Source organism: Oncorhynchus tshawytscha, linkage group LG19 (genome assembly GCF_018296145.1).
Source record: "Oncorhynchus tshawytscha isolate Ot180627B linkage group LG19, Otsh_v2.0, whole genome shotgun sequence".
Lineage (NCBI taxonomy): Eukaryota > Metazoa > Chordata > Actinopteri > Salmoniformes > Salmonidae > Oncorhynchus > Oncorhynchus tshawytscha.
Genome location: NC_056447.1, coordinates 19,392,204 through 19,412,850, shown reverse-complemented (window position 1 = coordinate 19,412,850; position 20,647 = coordinate 19,392,204). Strand labels below are relative to the sequence as shown.

General features: G+C 47.2%; 1 protein-coding gene across 2 annotated transcripts in view; it reads right to left on the bottom strand.

Annotated features, from left to right (window-relative positions):
• Positions 1-20,647, bottom strand: part of plxnb2b (plexin b2b) — a 182,727-nt gene that overhangs the window by 31,230 nt on the left and 130,850 nt on the right. For both annotated transcript variants that reach the window (XM_042301429.1, XM_042301428.1), the window contains 7 exons: positions 9,761-10,899; positions 8,115-8,303; positions 7,725-7,850; positions 6,078-6,178; positions 5,612-5,738; positions 3,715-3,871; positions 2,624-2,735 (listed from right to left, as the gene is read on the bottom strand). In XM_042301429.1, the coding sequence (XP_042157363.1) occupies positions 2,624-2,735; positions 3,715-3,871; positions 5,612-5,738; positions 6,078-6,178; positions 7,725-7,850; positions 8,115-8,303; positions 9,761-10,897 (1,949 nt within the window). In that variant the 5' untranslated portion in view covers positions 10,898-10,899. The remainder of the gene's footprint in view (positions 1-2,623; positions 2,736-3,714; positions 3,872-5,611; positions 5,739-6,077; positions 6,179-7,724; positions 7,851-8,114; positions 8,304-9,760; positions 10,900-20,647) is intronic.

Here is a 20,647-nt window from a genome sequence, read left to right as displayed (position 1 = left end):
ATGTCTCTCCACCTTCCAATAAACAAAGCTCATTTATCACGTGCTTTTCCTCCGGGTGAAAAAACAACACAGGAAGCAGCCATGGAAGAAAACACATATGTTGGAGATGGACTTGTATTTCTTGATGAATGAAAAAGGAAACTGTAGTCATTTCCTGCAGGTTGGTAATAAAAAAAAAGGTCAGAATGCAAGAGATGCATTCAATCCCAGTATCATGAATCACAGTTTACCCACAGGAGCAGAACCCTTCACCTTGTTCACATGCTGCTATTCCTTTCCATCAAAGTTGTCAGCACAATGAGCCCAGAGAGTGAGGTAGAGAGAGTGGGGTAGAGAGAGTGGAATAGAGAGAGTGGAGTACAGAGAGTGAGGTAGAGAGAGTGAGGTAGAGAGAGTGGGGTAGAGAGAGTGGAGTACAGAGAGTGAGGTAGAGAGAGTGAGGTAGAGAGAGTGGGGTAGAGAGAGTGGAGTACAGAGAGTGAGGTAGAGTGGAATAGAGAGAGTGGAGTACAGAGAGTGAGGTAGAGAGAGTGAGGTAGAGAGAGTGGGGTAGAGAGAGTGGAATAGAGAGAGTGGAGTACAGAGAGTGAGGTAGAGAGAGTGGAATAGAGAGAGTGGAGTACAGAGAGTGAGGTAGAGAGAGTGGAATAGAGAGAGTGGAGTACAGAGAGTGAGGTAGAGAGAGTGAGGTAGAGAGAGTGGGGTAGAGAGAGTGGAATAGAGAGAGTGGAGTACAGAGAGTGAGGTAGAGAGAGTGAAATAGAGAGAGTGGAGTACAGAGAGTGAGGTAGAGAGAGTGGAATAGAGAGAGTGGAGTACAGAGAGTGAGGTAGAGAGAGTGGAATAGAGAGAGTGGAGTACAGAGAGTGAGGTAGAGAGAGTGAGGTAGAGAGAGTGGGGTAGAGAGAGTGGAATAGAGAGAGTGGAGTACAGAGAGTGAGGTAGAGAGAGTGGAATAGAGAGAGTGGAGTACAGAGAGTGAGGTAGAGAGAGTGAGGTAGAGAGAGTGGGGTAGAGAGAGTGGAATAGAGAGAGTGGAGTACAGAGAGTGCAGTACAGAGAGTGGGGTAGAGAGAGTGCAGTACAGAGAGTGAGGTAGAGAGAGTGGGGTAGAGAGAGTGCAGTACAGAAAGTGGGGTAGAGAGAGTGCAGTACAGAGAGTGCAGTACAGAGAGTGGGGTAGAGAGAGTGGAGTACAGAGAGTGGGGTAGAGAGAGTGGAGTAGAGAGAGTGGGGTAGAGAGAGTACAGTACAGACAGTGGAGTACAGAGAGTGGGGTAGAGAGAGTGGGGTAGAGAGAGTGGGGGAGAGAGAGTGGGAGAGAGAGTGTGGGGTAGAGAGAGTGGGGTACAGAGAGTGGGGTAGAGAGAGTGCAGTACAGAGAGTGCAGTAGAGAGAGTGAGGTAGAGAGAGTGGGGTAGAGAGAGTGGGGTAGAGAGAGTGCAGTACAGAGAGTGGGGTAGAGAGAGTGGAGTACAGAGAGTGGGGTAGAGAGAGTGGGGTAGAGAGAGTGGGGTAGAGAGAGTGCAGTACAGACAGTGGGGAAGAGAGAGTGCAGTACAGAGAGTGGGGTTGAGAGAGTGGAGTAGAGAGAGTGGAGTAGAGAGAGTGGGGTAGAGAGAGTACAGTACAGACAGTGGAGTACAGAGAGTGGGGTAGAGAGAGTGGGGGAGAGAGAGTGGGGGAGAGAGTGTGGGGTAGAGAGAGTGGGGTACAGAGAGTGGGTAGAGAGAGTGCAGTACAGAGAGTGGGGTAGAGAGAGTGGAGTAGAGAGTGGGGTAGAGAGAGTGGGGTAGAGAGAGTGCAGTACAGAGAGTGGGGTAGAGAGAGTGGAGTACAGAGAGTGGGGTAGAGAGAGTGGGGTAGAGAGAGTGCAGTAGAGAGAGTGGGGTAGAGAGAGTGGAGTAGAGAGAGTGGGGTAGAGAGAGTGGAGTAGAGAGAGTGCAGTACAGAGAGTGGGGTAGAGAGAGTGCAGTACAGAGAGTGGGGTAGAGAGAGTGGAGTACAGAGAGTGGGGTAGAGAGAGTGGGGTAGAGAGAGGGGGGTAGAGAGAGTGCAGTAGAGAGAGTGGGGTAGAGAGAGTGGAGTAGAGAGAGTGGGGTAGAGAGAGTGCAGTACAGACAGTGGGGAAGAGAGAGTGCAGTACAGAGAGTGGGGTTGAGAGAGTGGGATAGAGAGAGTGCAGTACAGAGAGTGGGGTAGAGAGAGTGGGGTAGAGAGAGTGCGGTACAGAGAGTGGGGTAGAGAGAGTGGGGTAGAGAGAGTGCAGTACAGAGAGTGGGGTAGAGCGAGTGGAGTAGAGAGAGTGGAGTAGAGAGAGTGGGGTAGAGAGAATGGGGTAGAGAGAGTGCAGTACAGAGAGTGGGGTAGCGAGAGTGGAGTAGAGAGAGTGGGGTAGAGAGAGTGGAGTAGAGAGAGTGCAGTACAGAGAGTGGGGTAGAGAGAGTGCGGTACAGAGAGTGGGGTAGAGAGAGTGCAGTACAGAGAGTGCAGTACAGAGAGTAAGGTAGAGAGAGTGGAGTAGAGAGAGTGGGGTAGAGAGAGTGCAGTACAGAGAGTGGGGTAGAGAGAGTGCGGTACAGAGAGTGGGGAAGAGAGAGTGGAGTACAGAGAGTTAACTCACGGTGTGTTTTCTGCTTTCCTCACAGTGGCTGAACAGTTGTAGAACTTGAACTCCCTGGTGGCAAGCTCCACCGACTCGTTCACAAAGATCTTAATGGGCACCGCCACGAAATCTACGGGCGCAGAGAGGCACAAAGAGGAGCAGAGAGGAACAGAGAGGAGCAGAGAGGCACAAAGAGGAGCAGAGAGGAACAGACAGGAGCAGAGAGGAACAGACAGGAGCAGAGAGGAACAGACAGGAGCAGAGAAGAGCAGAGAGGCACAAAGAGGAGCAGAGAGGAACAGACAGGAGCAGAGAGGAACAGAGAGGAGCAGAGAGGAACAGACAGGAGCAGAGAGGAGAAGACAGGAGCAGAGAGGAACAGAGAGGAGCAGAGAGGAACAGACAGGAGCAGAGAGGAGAAGACAGGAGCAGAGAGGAACAGAGAGGAGCAGAGAGGAACAGACAGGAGCAGAGGCACAAAGAGGAGCAGAGAGGAACAGACAAGAGCAGAGAAGAACAGGGAGGAGCAGAGAGGAACAGACAGGAGCAGAGAGGAACAGACAGGAGCAGAGAGGAACAAAGAGGAGCAGAGAGGAACAGACAGGAGCAGAGAGGCACAGAGAGGAGCAGAGAGGAACAGACAGGAGCAGAGAGGAACAGAGAGGAGCAGAGAGGAACAGACAGGAGCAGAGAGGAACAGAGAGGAGCAGACAGGAGCAGAGAGGAACAGAGAGGAGCAGAGTGTCCTTGTGATTGGTGAAGATACAGGTTGCTGTGAAATCCACATAACATACACAGCTCAGTGAGATATAGCTATATAGGGCCAGGAGTATTTCCTGACTACATGACATGACAAGGAAATACTCTGGTCCATAGGTAGTTACAGCCAACAGTCTTAGAAAAAAATGGTTCCTCTGTGGAAAGGGTTCTTGATGAAACTCAAAAGGGTTCTACCTAGAACCAAAAAGGGCTCTTCAAGGGGTTCTCCAGACAAAGAACCCTTTTAGGTTCTAGATAGCACCTTTTTGTCTCTGAGTGTATACCCAGGGCCCTGAGTTTTCCAGGTCAGGAAAAACTCCTGACCCGTACTACAGTGAGTGTGGTCCTACCCTGGTGTTCAGGTGTAGATGGTAAAGAGACAGGGTTGGGCAGGGCACAGGTGACCTGGCCAGAGGCCATGGTAGCCTCACTCATATAGGAGGGGAACACACAGTGCAGACGGTCTGCCTGCCCGACGGAGGGGAGGGAGGGCACGTTGATCTCCACCTGAGAGAGAGAGACACGGGAGAGAGAAATGAAGGAAAACCGAGAGGGAGAGAAACAGAGAGAGAGAAAGGAGAGAGAGAGAAAGGAAGGAAAACCGAGAGGAAGAGAGAAAGAGAGAGAGAGAAAGGAGAGAGAGAGAAAGGAAGGAAAACCGAGAGGAAGAGAAAAAGAGAGAGAGAGAAAGGAGAGAGAGAGAGAGAGAGAGAGAGAGAGAGAGAGAGAAAGGAGAGAGAGAGAAAGGAAAACCGAGAGGGAGAGAAAAAGAGAGAGAGAAAGGAGAGAGAGAGAAAGGAAAACCGAGAGGGAGAGAAACAGAGAGAGAGAAAGGAGAGAGAGAGAAAGGAAGGAAAACCGAGAGGGAGAGAGAGAGAGAGAAAGGAGAGAGAGAGAGGGAGAGAGAGAGCAAGGAATGAAAACAGAGAAAGAGAGAGAAAAACAGAGAGAGAAAGAGAGGGGAGAGAGAGTAAGGAGAGAGAGAGAAAGGAGGGAAAACCGAGAGGGAGAGAAACAGAGAGAGACGCGGGAGAGAGAGAAAGGAAGGAAAACCGATAGGGAGAGAAACAGAGAGAGAGAAAGGAGAGAGAGAGAAAGGAAGGAAGGAAAACCGAGAGGGAGAGAGAGATAGAGAGAGAAAGGAGAGAGAGAGAGAGAGAGAGAGAGAGCAAGGAATGAAAACAGAGAAAGAGAGAGAGAAACAGAGAGAGAAAGAGAGGGGAGAGAGAGTAAGGAGAGGTAGAGAAAGGAAGGAAAACCGAGAGGGAGAGAAACAGAGAGAGAGAAAGGAGAGAGAGAGAGAGCAAGAGAGAGGGGAGAGAGAGAGAGATAAACAGAGAGAGAGAAAGGAGAGAGAGAGAGAACAAGAGAGAGAGAGAGAGAGGGTAGAGAGAGAAACAGAGAGAGAGTAGAGAGAGAGAGAGAGAGAGAATGAGAGAGAAACAGAGAGAGGGTAGAAAGAGAGAGAGAGATAAACAGAGATAGAGAAAGAAGAGAGAGAGAGAGAGAGCGCAAGAGAGAGCGTAGAGAGAGAGAGAGAGAGAGAGAGAGGGTAGAGAGAGAGAGAATGAGAGAGAAACAGAGAGAGGGTAGAGAGAGAGGGTAGATATATATAGAGAGAGAGGGTAGAGAGAGAGAGAATGAGAGAGAAATAGAGAGAGGGTAGAGAGAAACAGAGAGAGGGTAGAGAGAGAGAGAGAGAATGAGAGAGAAACAGAGAGAGGGTAGAGAAAGAGAGAGAGAGAGAGAGGGTAGAGAGAGAGAGAGGTAGAGAGAGAGAGAAGGAGATAGGGTAGAGAGAGAGAGAATGAGAGAGAAACAGAGAGAGGGTAGAGAAAGAGAGAGAAAGAGGGTAGAGAGAGAGAGAAGGAGAGAGAGAGGGTAGAGAGAGAGAATGAGAGAGAAATAGAGAGAGGGTAGAGAGAAACAGAGAGAGGGTAGAGAGAAACAGAGAGGGTAGAGAGAAACAGAGAGGGTAGAGAGAAACAGAGAGAGGGTAGAGAGAAACAGAGAGAGGGTAGAGAAACAGAGAGGGTAGAGAAACAGAGAGGGTAGAGAGCAAAGTCAGAGGAGGTGCTTTGAGCTCCAGCACATTTCTCTGTTTTAATAAACAACTTTCAGTTTTCCGAGCCGGATCAATAGAGTGCAGATTGTTTCAGAGTAGAGGGTCACTGATTCAAAATGGAAACATTTCTTATTACTTATCTAGGCAGGCCTGCCAGAGCAAGGCCCAGCACGGTACACTACCTGCTGGGTCTTTCTGCAGCTGAGGTTGGGTGGGTGGAAGGACACGATCTTCACACACTGCTGCTTGGGGCTCCACAGCCAGCCGTTCTTCTCCTCCGCTCGCCGGCAGGAGGACCTCCTGGTACACCTGGAAAAACACCAACGCCCATCAGCCACTGCTCTCCGTCCAGCTTGTCCAGCTGGTCACACGTGACTTCCTGTCTCACAGTGACCTCTGACCCCTCTCGTCTGAGTGTTATCAGCTACCGTACCAATGGACAGTCACTTATTCAGTGTATGGCCCTAACGAAAAGACTGACCGCTCTCGGGACTGTCAACCATAAAACACTAGAGCAACTCCACAGATGGAGGCTGGCCCTATCAAGGGCTGTTTAGAGGGACATGGGAGAGAGATACGCTGACCTGGATCTCTGCAGGACATGATTAGGTGCACACAGAGTGTGCGGCTTTCCTGCGTTTTTCTTACCTGCCCTCCAGAACACACCAGCCACAGTAGGGGTCTCGTGTGGACACACAGGACTGGCAGTCTGTTTTCAGATGGCACGCCTGCACTGGCACCTTGGTGATCTATAGCAGTAGTACACAGACACAAACAAGAGACGCAAACATGTCAGGACTGGGGGTCTGTCGGGACACTGAAATGTCTGTGACGTTGAAATTCACTTTAAAACTGGCACCTTGGAGATCTGTAGTATCACACTGTCAACAACACGAACACTAACAGCATGAATGCCTCTAACTGGGATAAACACACAGGGGCTGTCCCTTTCTCTCTACAGCAATAACAATAACACTGACAAACGGTGGAACTGTCAGGAGGTCGGTACTGAACTTCCTGGAGGACTGAACAGAACGGTAATGGAGCACTGTACAAAACAGTAATGGAGCACTGTACAGAACGGTAATGGAGGACTGTACAGAACGGTAATGGAGGACTGTACAGAACGGTAATGGATGATGACTGTAGAGAATGGTAATGGAGCACTGTACAAAACAGTAATGGAGCACTGTACAGAACAGTAATGGAGCACTGTACAGAACGGTAATGGAGCACTGTACAGAACGGTAATGGAGGACTGTACAGAACGGTAATGGAGGACTGTAGAGAACGGTAATGGAGCACTGTACAAAACAGTAATGGAGCACTGTACAGAACAGTAATGGAGCACTGTACAGAACGGTAATGGAGCACTGTACAGAACGGTAATGGAGGACTGTACAGAACGGTAATGGAGGACTGTAGAGAACGGTAATGGAGGACTGTAGAGAATGGTAATGGATGACTGTACAGAACGGTAATGGATGACTGTACAGAACGGTAATGGAGGACTGTAGAGAACGGTAATGGATGACTGTACAGAACGGTAATGGAGGACTGTACAGAACGGTAATGGAGGACTGTACAGAACGGTAATGGAGGACTGTACAGAACAGTAATGGAGGACTGTACAGAACGGTAATGGATGACTGTACAGAACGGTAATGGAGGACTGTACAGAACGGTAATGGAGGACTCTACATAACGGTAATGGAGGACTGAACAGAACAGTAATGGAGGACTGTACAGAACGGTAATGGAGGACTCTACATAACAGTAATGGATGACTGTACAGAACGGTAATGGATGACTGTACAGAACGGTAATGGATGACTGTACAGAACGGTAATGGAGGACTGTACAGAACGGTAATGGATGACTGTACAGAACGGTAATGGATGACTACAGAACGGTAATGGAGGACTGTACAGAATGGTAATGGATGACTGTACAGAACGGTAATGTAGGACTGTAGAGAATGGTAATGGAGGACTGTAGAGAACGGTAATGGAGGACTGTACAGAACGGTAATGGATGACTGTACAGAACGGTAATGGATGACTGTACAGAACGGTAATGGATGACTACAGAACGGTAATGGAGGACTGTACAGAATGGTAATGGATGACTGTACAGAACGGTAATGGAGGACTGTAGAGAACGGTAATGGATGACTGTACAGAACGGTAATGGAGGACTGTAGAGAACGGTAATGGATGACTGTACAGAACAGTAATGGAGGACTGTAGAGAACGGTAATGGATGACTGTACAGAACGGTAATGGAGGACTGTACCTTTTTCTCAGTGGTGATATACAGGTGACTGTGGCCGGCGTCGAAGAAGAGGTTTTTGTTGACTCGTTCCCCCGTGGTGTCCCCTGGTCCTCTGCTGTACACCTCTGGGTTGGTGGTCAGATGTACCTGCAAAGCAGAAAAAAACAAACAACTGTTAACAATGAACCCACACTAGGCTCCTTCTCAACACACGCTGGGCTCATTCAATGGGGCACAGCACAAACAACAAAATAATCTGTCCACCAGCAACTCCCTCTATCATAGCATCTGCCCGTAGCCCCTTTACCTTGTATGGTTCCCCTACATCTCCCCCAGCACCACATCTTGTACACCTCCCAGAACGCCCCTCTTCTACACCACACGTCCTATTCCGTAGCATCCTCTCCTTACCTTGTACACCTCTCCCAGGCTGTTCCCCAGGAAAGCGATAGTGTGGTCGTTCTCCACGGCGACGGCCACAGCGGTCAGTATGCTCGTCCTGGTGATGACCACCTCTGCCTGCAGGGCAAACTCTGGCTTACTGGCCAGTGGAGCTGGAAGGAAGTCCGCCCCACACTTAAAGTTGTTCAGCGTGTCTTTCTGCAGGGGGGGAGAGAGAGAGAAGAGATAGGAGATATACTAGGTCCCTTAGCGGGGCAATCTGCAGGGGGAGAAGAGATAGGAGATATACTAGGTCCCTTAGCGGGGCAATCTGCAGGGGGAGAAGAGATAGGAGATATACTAGGTCCCTTAGCGGGGCAATCTGCAGGGGGAGAAGAGATAGGAGATATACTAGGTCCCTTAGCGGGGCAATCTGGGGGGGAGAAGAGATAGGAGATATACTAGGTCCCTTAGCGGGGCAATCTGCAGGGGGAGAAGAGATAGGAGATATACTAGGTCCCTTAGCAGGGCAATCTGCAGGGGGAGAAGAGATAGGAGATATACTAGGTCCCTTAGCGCGGCAATCTGCAGCGGGGGGGAGAAGAGATAGGAGATATACTAGGTCCCTTAGCGGGGCAATCTGCAGGGGGAGAAGAGATAGGAGATATACTAGGTCCCTTAGCGGGGCAATCTGCGGGGGGGGGGGAGAAGAGATAGGAGATATACTAGGTCCCTTAGCGGGGCAATCTGCAGGGGGAAGAGATAGGAGATATACTAGGTCCCTTAGCGGGGCAATCTGCAGGGGGAGAAGAGATAGGAGATATACTAGGTCCCTTAGCAGGGCAATCTGCAGGGGGAGAAGAGATAGGAGATATACTAGGTCCCTTAGCGGGGCAATCTGCAGGGGGGGAAGAGATAGGAGATATACTAGGTCCCTTAGCGGGGCAATCTGCAGGGGGTGGGAAGAGATAGGAGATATACTAGGTCCCTTAGCGGGGCAATCTGCAGGGAGGGGGAGAAGAGATAGGAGATATACTAGGTCCCTTAGCAGGGCAATCTGCAGGGGGGAGAAGAGATAGGAGATATACTAGGTCCCTTAGCGGGGCAATCTGTGGTTGCCACATATTTTTTGGGACGTATAAATTATAAATGAATGATGTATCCATTGATTCTTGAAGAATATAACTTATAAATGCCTCGTGAGCTTAGTTCAACTGTCGTACCCCATCGGAACCCAACATATAAGCTCGTTTAACTCCAATGTTTGAAAACATTGCACGTGTAAATCTCTTTTTTGTTTTTACATGGTGGCCGGTCAGACCTGACATCCACAGCTCTGAATCTGAGAATGGTTACATTTCCCCAGGCTTTTTACTAAAACAGAGGTGGGGTGTCCATGTTGTTATTATTTCAATTGCACATTGGCTTTTTAAAGCCATCTATCAAGGGAAAGAGGTGAGTGATATAGCCTGCAGGATCCCTTCAGACCAAAACACCCCCCACCCCCCACCCCTGAACACAAAGGCCTGAAATCCAACCCGAACGTGTCATATCTTTGCATTATTGATTAAAGGGAGAGAAAAAAAATGGTTTCTGACTCTGACTCTCTGTTCTGACTCTCTTTCTCCTCTTCTGACGCGCCGTTTGAAGTGGATGGCAAAGGCTGCGCTACTTACATCAATGCGGGAGGTGCAGAACTCGTCTGTCTTGGAGGAGTAGGGGATGTCCACGGCTGGGGTGCCGGCGATCTTGCCCGAGTCGCTGTAGCAGGCGCTGATGAGGTCCACCAGCCTCTCGTTGATGGCCTTTAGAGGGTACATGCACAGGGCCGAGTCAGCGCTGTCATCGTAGGGACTGGCCACCATGAACAACACCTTGTGCCAGGGGAGTACTTGACCATACTGGCCCGACTCCGTCATCCCCCGGGCCAGCTCTTTACCTGGGGACGCCACATAGGCTGCCTGCACCTTGTTGTACCTGTTCCCCGGGCCACAGTTGAGCTGCAGCTCTGTGTAAGAGTAGTAGTGAGGGTCGTCCTCACACAGCCGAGACACGAAGGTGAAGTTCTTGTTATCGGTGCTTCCCATGGTCCTGGAGAACAGGAAGTAGACAAAGCCCTCCTCTTTGAAGGCATGGCGGAAGTCGTGCAGGTACTTGGGCACGAAGGGCGTGGCCTGCACGGTGGACGCCTCGACGATGCTCTCGAACACCACCCAGTCGCGGTAGTCCTGGAGGATGCGCGTGCTGATGAGCTTGGAGCTGTCCAGGCTGCCGTAGCCCTTCCCCACCAGGAACACATTGAAGGCGTTGCCGTCCTTAACGTACGTAGACATGACGCCCACCACGGCCACCCCGTCCTCGATACTAGCCACGTAGGTCCTCTCGCCCTTCGAGTCGCTGTAGTACAGCTGCTGCTCCACGTTGGTCAGGTTGAGGAGGGAACAGATTCCCCGGTAGCGGGAGCCACAAACGATGAGCGAGCCGTTGGCCGGGTGCACCAGCAGCAGCTTGTTGACGTTAGGGCTGGGCTTGGTGTCCTGGCAGGCCGAGACGGGCGGTGTGCAGGTGCGGGCGTCCTCCCTGGGGCCCGTCTCGGCGCGGGCCTCCTCGCGCAGCGCTGCGTCCAGCTGGTAGATGGTGTTGACGGCGCCCAGGTAGACGCGGCCGCTCCGAGGGTCCTGCACCACGTTGTTGATAGCCGTTTTGGAGGGGAAGTCCAGGACCGCCTCCTCTTGCAGCGGCTCCCCGGCTGCAGACAGGCAGAACAGGAGGAGCAGGGGGAGGAGAGGAGCGGCCTGGACCCAGCTCGCCATCTCTGGATGAGAGAGAGAGAGAGAGAGAGAGAGAGAGAGAGAGAGAGAGTAAGTGGTGATACACACCCGATGAAGACAATGTCGGTTGAAATGCTGTAACGGCATCATATCACCTAAAGCAGCGGTTCCCACCTCCGGTCCTCCAGTACCTCCAACAGGATGTTGTTGTTGCCCCGGACGAACCAGATTCAACTCCTTGATGGTTAGTTGACAAGTTGAATCAGGTGTGCTTGTCCGGGGCCACAGTAACAACGTGTACAGTTAGGGGTACTCGAGGATCGCAATTGGGATCCACTGACGTAAGGCATCACATTTGAGAGCAGCATAACGGTGAGTTTAAGAGGTACTGCATCGTGGCACAGCGAACAAGCAGGTGTTATGATGACATGAGTCGGCCCAGAGGGTCCTCAGTCATGAGGTTGGGGTCGGGAGGGAAACCCCTGAATGTAATGCACGTCAAAGGACATCTAGAAGCAGGTCAATCTGAAAAGCATCCTCCCTCAACGATGCCCGTCCGTGTTCCAGTTACTCACGTTGAAGAAGGATGCTTCGTATCAGGATGAATGAGATCGTAAACGTCGATCGGATACACTTTACAGAGAAACTCCCAGGGCTGAGTAGAATATGGCCAAGAACTAGATCGCAGAGCCGTAGTTTGAAATCAAACAATGGCAGTCGACAGAGCAGGGCAGAAATCCACCATGTTCCTTCTCTGCTGTTTTTAGAGGAAATGCAATATGTGCAGGAAGCAGGTTTCTTTGTTAAATGGAGGGATATGATCACACGGCACCATTTGATACACAAAAACAGACGCACACTTCCAAACAGCAGGTGGCAAAGACACCCACCTCCCACGCTGCTGATTGCCCACCGCTGTGGTTAATGTCGAGCTGCAGGTGGGTGAATCTGCAATGGCCCACCTCTGTGACTATTGTTCTCACACACAAATACACACCTTTCCACCCATGCACAGTCACACGCACAAACATTATCCACGCACGCACCTCCACACACACACGCCCAAACACACACGCACCACACACACACACACACACACACACACACACACACACACACACACACACACACACACACACACACACACACACACACACACACACACACACACACACACACACACACACAGATAGATATGGTTCTGCTCATTTCACCTAGGCAGTTAAGCCCATAGCCACACTCGTCAAATTGAAAATCCCTGATGAAGCTTCCCGGGAAGAAGGAAGGCAGCCTGTGCCTGGCTGTGAATCAGTGTTTTATTATGTTAACCTGCCTTCCCTCAGAGTACTAAGTGAGGAGAGGACTGATTAGACATTTGCCCTCAGGGCCCAGTTAATTTAAGCTCCTACCCCCATTTTCATGAAAGTGTCCATCCTCCCCTATTCCCTGATTTTATTTAGCTTTTTTTCATTTCACAACCTCATTCCTTTCGGAGCCCCATTTCTCTAGGTCAACTTATCTGCTCTTTTTAATTCATACCCTTAAACAATTTCATTCCAATTGAAACTGCGTTATAAACACACTCACTCCCACCAGGAGTGTTTGGTTAGTCTTCTTCAGAGGATAGCAGGGTGGTGTTTGGCTGAAAGTCTCCCTGGTCTCTTAACACCGACAAAACAGGCTGCATTTACACAGACAGCCTAATTTGGATCTTTTGAACCAATTATTGGCAAAAAAGCAGATCTGATTGGTCAAAATACCAATTAGTCAAAGAAGGATGAGAATTGGGCTGCTTGTGTAAACACAGCCATAGTGATTCACGGACGTGTTCATGTACTAGGCTAGCATGCGCCTACTCTCCGATGAAATTATTCACTTTTTACAGGGTTACTTAGGACCAATACCAATGGCCCCTCACTAAAGGCAAAAAGCTAATGTAACATAACGGGTAGTTGATGGGCTTTCCTATAAAGAAATCAACTATAGATGCCTTCATGATGTGTTCATTGTGTAGACCGAGCAAGACTTATCAAACGTTCGGTTACTTTGTTAGGGTTATTCCGCCTTCGTTTAGTCTAGAATAAGAGCTATGACTTCTTAAAATGTGGTTTTAAAACTGCAATTCCGATCGTGACCCTGCCGGTGATAATCACTCATAGAAAAGAGGACATTCGATTTCTCATCCATTCATATTCTTTACTCGACATCTATAATCCGCTGTCAGTCTAGCAATCCAACTTCCTGTTGCAAAACCTTTCACACAAAGAAATAATATATGGGTTTTCAAAATGTCACTGGCTGCTTTCTCTCGCCTAGCATATCCCGTCTTAGGTCCACTGCCTATGAACAGTGCATGATCAAACAGACTGTTCGAAGCAGCTTTCCCAAACTAGGATGCAGACGAGGCTACAATAGTTGGTAGAATTGTCAGGAAGCATTCACTTGGGTAACAGGAAACTCAGCTTGACTTACTTCCATTACATCAAAGACTATTTATTTCGCCTATTCATGCAAATCTCTCACTCCCAATATATATATATAAAAATATAAAAAAATCTGCTGTTAAACAAATTTGCACTCTTTTTCAAAGGAGCTCGTTCTCTCCTAGGATGTCTCCTCTCCTCTCTATCACTCTTCATCCTTTTTTCATGGGCTTAATCCAGAACACTAGAGTTAAAGAGGCTTCAAAGAGCTTCAGAGGAACAGTCAGACTCACAGTGGTAATGACACAGGTGGAGGTGGCCCCTTTGTCCCTGGGCTGTCCCGGCTTTTCTCTACTCTGAAGAAGCCTCTCTCTCTATCTCCCTCTCTCTCTCTGTCTCTCTCTCTATGCCTCTGTATGGGATATGAAGGCAGGGAAAGTCTCTCCTACATAGGCTGAGCCATTCTAAAGAAAATAAAAAGCTGCTGAAATTAGTGGGTCACTCAGCGCGCTGCGTAAGCCTGCAGCTAATGAAGCCTCCAATGGCCGGGGATAAATAATAATGAAACGAGCGAGGCGCTAACGAAGCAGGCACATCTGGAAAGTGAGACGCTCCCGAGAAAGCCTCGGCCCTGATCGTCTTTCTCCCAGTGCAAGAGAGAGACGACTTACCTCGAGGAGAGAAAATTATTAACTAGATGTGCCAATCTCTCATCATGCCTTCATGGTAAACGCTACCGGCTGCCTTAACTTCACAGGCTTGTCTGCAAAGTTTGGAAATACTAGTGTAAGGGCAAGGAGAGAGAAAGGGACATTTTTCTAGGGGAGCTACTTGTACAGGCCTGAAAAGCAGGGCAAAGACTGGGTGTGTCCTGCTGCCTGTTAACTGGATAGCCCTCACGCTTCTGGCTGCCTACCATCTCTTCTCCACATCACCACCCTTCCTCCTCTAATACGTCAGGACATGCCCGCACAGGAAAAGCATCTCCCAGAAGAGGAAAATTAAATATAATTGAAAAATGGCAGGTGTGAGCAGGCCAGGAACACACTCGAATGAACACATACACACACAGCTTGAAACGCTGACAGCGGAATCCTTTCCTGCCGCCCGGATACCTTTCTCCAGACTGCCATTGGGTGTCTGCAGCAGAACGGAGGTCTACAGTACCCTACCCATCATCCTCTCTGGCACAGACGAGGACCCCCCCCACACACACACACCCTCCACTAGGATAACACCCCGGCCAGGCCGCCTGCAGGAGGAAGTGAGTGTCCGCTGATTACATCTCCACTATGCTGAACAGACAGACGTCTGATGCGTCCCAAATGGGCACCTTGTTACATATTTAGAGCACTATGGGTCCTGGTCAAAAGTAGTGCACTTTGTAGGGAGTAGGGTGCCATTTGAGACGCAAGACAGTGAGTCACGGACACCGATCTTCAAACCCAGCACGAGTGCTGCTCTCAGACCTAGCTCTCATTAAACAGATAGTGAGATATCAATAAAGAAATAACAGACCCCCCCCCCCATCGCAAACATAATAGGATATCACCCCATAAGGCGGCTGCCCACATTCATATTCAGCATTTCTCATATTAGCGCTCCTATCCTCCCTCTTTCACTGTCCAGCAGATGTCGTTCCTGACAGTGACGGTGACGTCTTTATATTAAAGCCTTTCTTAGTGTTGCGTTGCTGATAAAAGTGAACCACCATTAAATTAGTGGCCCGACCCTAGGGGCCGGGGGTGAGAGAGGGGTTAACGTCCAATTGCCTATCTGGCCCTGTGTGTCTGTCTGTCTCCGCGCGTCTCAGTGCGAGGGTGTTAAAGCGAGTTACAGGCAAAATGACAAAGTGGGTTTAGCGGCGCACAAGGAGCGGCGGCGGCTGAAACAAATGTCTCCGTCAGGTGCATTACACGCCGCCGAGAGCTCTTTGTCCTTTCTTCCAGTCAGGGAGAGGAAAAAATGCATGAGCCTGTCCCCTCCTACCCATCTGAGTGAAATTGTTTTAAAAGTGCTTAGGGAAGCTTGTGTGAAAATGTAAATCCAATTTCCATATGAACAATTACCGTGCCGTCAGGGTAGGCAGTTAATTTATTTCAATTTGACTGACTGCAATGAGCCACTGGCCCAGGCAACCAGTCTAGCCATTGTGATCAGGCAGGGCATTGAGCAGGCAGCCATTGATGGAACTAGCCTGGTCTATAACACACAGAGACCCAGCTGTCCTGGCCGAAGTACCATCCCCCTGAAACCTACCATGACCAGAATACACTAAAACACACATTATCCTCACATTAGTGTGTGTGTACGTGTGTGTCAGGGCTTCCGTTAGCCAGTAATATTTTGGCCGTTAAAATAAAATTGGCACCGAAGTAAAATCCCATTGCAAAAATGCCTTTTTAGCCTATTCATTGATTGAAATAAGAGTCGTTGTGGAGCGAGAGCTGCTGCTATAGTTCATCAAACAGCTGGTTCGTTGCTGCTGGAGCGAAACGTGCATATATTAGTCCAATCATGGCGCATCAATTCTAAATGCAATCGCGTGCAATCGGTTTCGATGGCCACGATTAAAAATAGCTACTATTTTTATTTCTCAACTGGTAATTGAAGCGGGCTTTCCATTCACCATTCAAGTGCATCGGCAACGAGGCAGGCTTCAGCATGTCACACACCATGAAGTATGATCATCCTGAATTAAACGTGAGTAATGACGAATGAGAAAGTTGCAGACGCACAAATGTGGCACACATATCATACTCCATGGTTAGAAATCAAACTGTTCCTGGTGCAAAAAACAATGTCCTATCCCGGAGCTTTACTAAGCATTACGAAGCTGCTCCCGAATGTACTACGTCAGGACTGGGACATTGATTCTATCGTAGTCCATGTGGGTTTTAATGATGTTATGAAGGGCAGCTCTGAACAGTTGAAACTGGGTTTCAAAGAGCTGATTGCATCTCTGCTAGACACTAACAAAAGACCCATCATATCTGGCACTGTGCCCTCTCTGAATCGTGGCATTGAACGCTTTAGCAGGATTCTTTCCCTTCACAACTGGCTAAGTGATTATTGCAGCACAATGGGTGTAACTTTTGTTGACAATTTCGATTCCTTCTGGAAACAAAACACGTTTTATAGTACCCAAATCATTTGAGTACCTGTAAATTTATTTTTACTGTTGTTTTATTTCTTTACTTACCCCCCCCACACACACACACACACACACACACACACACACACACACACACACACACACACACACACACACACACACACAAACCTTTTTTTTCTCGCACCACTGGTTAGAGCCTGTAAGTAAGCATTTCACTGTAAGGTCTACGCCTGTTGTATTCGGCGCACGTGACAAATAAAATTTAATTTGATTTGATTTAATCCAGGTAGAATCAGGAATTCCCCAGGGCTGCTGTCTAGGCCCCTTACTTTTTTCAGTCTTTACTAAAGACATGCCAGTAAGTAAAGCCAGTGTGTCTATGTATGCGGATGACTCAACACTATACACATCAGCTACTACAGTGACCGAAATGACTGCAACACTTAACAAAGAGCTGCAGTTAGTTTCAGAATGGGTGGCAAGTTCTAAATATTTCTTAAACTAAAAGAACAGTATTTGGGACAAATCATTCACTAAACCCTAAACCTCAGTTAAATCTTGTAATAAAAAAATGTGTAAACTGCCTGGAATAACCCTGGATTGTAAGCTGTCATGGTCAAAATATATGAATACAACAGAAGCTAAAATGGGGAAAAGTCTGTCCATAATAAAGCGCTGCTCTGCCTTCTTAACAGCACTATCAACAAGGAAGGTCCTACAGGCCTTAGTTTTAATAGCACCTGGACTACTGTTCAGTTGTGTGTTCAGGTGCCACAAAGAGGGACTTGGCTCAGAACAGGACAGCACGGGTGGCCCTTGGATGTACACAGAGAACAAACATTAATAATATGCATTTCAATCTCTCCTGGCTCAAAGTGGAGGAGAGATTGACTTCATCATTACTTGTATTTGTGAGTGGTATTGTTAAAACAGGTATAGTTAAAACGATTAGCACACAGCTCAGACACTCATGCACACCCCACAAGACATGCCACTAGAGGTCTCTTCACAGTCCCCAAGTCCAGAACAGACTATAGGAGGCACATAGTACTACATAGAGCCATGACTACATGGAACTCTATTCCATATCAGGTAACTGATGCAAGCAGTAAAATCTGATTTAAAAACAGATTAAAAAATCACCTTATGGGACAGCGGGGACTGTGAAGCAAAACGAACATAGGCACAGACACATGCATACACACACATGATAACATACACACTATACACACACGTACACATGGATTTTGTGTTGTAGATACGTGGTAGTGGAGCAGGGGCCTAAGGGCACACGCTTAGTGTGTTGTGAAATATGTTATGAATGTATTGTAATGTTTTTGAAATGGTATAATTGCCTTAATTTTGCCGGACCCCAGGAAGAGTTGCTTCTGCTTGGTGATCCATAATAAATACAAATACCCCAAGACATGCTAACCTCTCACCATGACAATAACAGGGGAGGTTAGCATATTATATCACACCTGCAAGACATGCTAACCTCTCACCATGACAATAACAGGGGAGGTTAGCATATTATATCACACCTGCAAGACATGCTAACCTCTCACCATTACAATAACAGGGGAGGTTAGCATATTATATCACACCTGCAAGACATGCTAACCTCTCACCATGACAATAACAGGGGAGGTTAGCATATTATATCACACCTGCAAGACATGCTAACCTCTCACCATTACAATAACAGGGGTGGTTAGTATTTTATATCATCCCTCCAAGACATGCTAACCTCTCACCATTACAATAACAGGAGAGGTTAGCATTTTATATCATATGTCCAAGACATGCTAACCTCTCACCATGACAATATCAGGAGAGGTTAGCATTTTATATCATACGTCCAAGACATGCTAACTCTCACCATTACAATAACAGGGGTGGTTAGTATTTTATATCATCCCTCCAAGACATGCTAACCTCTCACCATTACAATAACTAGAGAGGTTAGCATTTTATATCATATGTCCAAGACATGCTAACCTCTCACCATGACAATAACAGGGGAGGTTAGCATTTTAAATCACACCTGCAAGACATGCTAACCTCTCACCATGACAATAACAGGGGAGGATAGCATTTTATATCATACGTCCAAGACATGCTAACTCTCACCATTACACATAACAGGGGAGGTTAGTATTTTATATCATACCGCCAAGACATGCTAATCTCTCACCATTACAATAACAGGAGAGGTTAGCATTTTATATCATATGTCCAAGACATGCTAACCTCTCACCATTACAATATCAGGAGAGGTTAGCATTTTATATCATACGTCCAAGACATGCTAACCTCTCACCATTACAATATCAGGAGAGGTTAGCATTTTATAATCATACGTCTAAGACATGCTAACCTCTCACCATGACAATAACAGGGGAGGTTAGCATTTTATATCACACCTCCAAGACATGCTAATAACAGGGGAGGTTAGCATTTTATATCATATGTCCAAGACATGCTAACCTCTCACCATTACAATATCAGGAGAGGTTAGCATTTTATATCATATGTCCAAGACATGCTAATCTCTCACCATTACAATATTAGGAGAGGTTAGCATTTTATAATCATACGTCCAAGACATGCTAACCTCTCACCATTACAATATCAGGAGAGGTTAGCATTTTATATCATACCTGCAAGACATGCTAATCTCTCACCATGACAATAACAGGGGAGGTTAGCATTTTATATCATACCTGCAAGACATGCTAATCTCTCATCATTACAATAACAGGGGAGGTTAGCATTTTATATCATACCTGCAAGACATGCTAATCTCTCATCATTACAATAACAGGGGAGGTTAGCATTTTATATCACACCTCCAAGACATGCTAATCTCTCACCATTACAATAACAGGGGAGGTTAGCATTTTATATCACACCTCCAAGACATGCTAATCTCTCACCATTACAATATCAGGAGAGGTTAGCATTTTATAATCATACGTCCAAGACATGCTAACCTCTCACCATGACAATAACAGGGGAGGTTAGCATTTTATATCACACCTCCAAGACATGCTAATAACAGGGGAGGTTAGCATTTTATATCATATGTCCAAGACATGCTAACCTCTCACCATTACAATATCAGGAGAGGTTAGCATTTTATATCACACCTCCAAGACATGCTAATCTCTCACCATTACAATAACAGGGGAGGTTAGCCTTTTTGGGGGGGTATGAAATGTAGGCCTCTGTAACTTCTCACTCATTATCCGTAATCATGGTAGCATCCACATTGATATAGAAGTGTTTAGAAACATATTCTATTCTTATTTACAATAAAAGTGACTCCAAAACAGAACGGCTCATAATAATGGCTGGAACAGAGCAAATGGAATGGCATCAAACACCTGGAAACCATTTGTTTGATGTATTTGATACCATTCCACTGATACCGCTCCAGTCATTACCACGAGCCCGTTCTCCCAAAGGTGCCACCAACCTCCTGTGCTCCAAAATGACACAATCGATTATTTACCATTAATTTATATTGGGCACAAAATAATCCAAAACACAACCAAAACAAACAGAAAATGCATCCAACAAGTTTGTAGAGTCACAATCTGGATTTAATCAGACTTTGGGTCCAAATACTAAACTTTTGACTGCTTTAATAAGTGAATTTGTCCCAATACCTTCAGTCCCCTGAAATGGGTGGACTATTTCGAAAAACATCTGTAATTTCTAAACGGTTCACCCGATATGGATGAAAATACACTCAAATTAAAGCTGACTGTCTGCACTTTAACCTCATAGTCATTTAATAATTTCAAATCTAAAGTGCTGGAGTACAGAGCCAAAACAACAACACATACCCTGACCCAATACTTTTGGAGCTCACCGTAAACTCTGGATTACCAATAAGAGGCTTTGAAGCCATCGATTGGCCATATTGGCACTCCCCAGAAAAAGCAGTCCTCCATAGGAATGAATGGAATTCTACATTATTGCAATTAAATGTTTCAAGAACAAAATTACATGTATTTAAGTATTTTTGTATTTTATAATATAAAAGTATGCATTGAGGTGTCTGTAATGTAATACATCTGGCAAAAAACAAACGTAGACATGAATAAATGCATTTCTATAGCTTCCAAAATATTTGTAACAATGGTGGGGGAGTGCCAAGATGGAGGTGCAGAGGCTTCAAAACAGTGCCCCCTATCAGTCATCTAGTGCATATATAAATCTTTGGTTACACACCACTTTGTAATG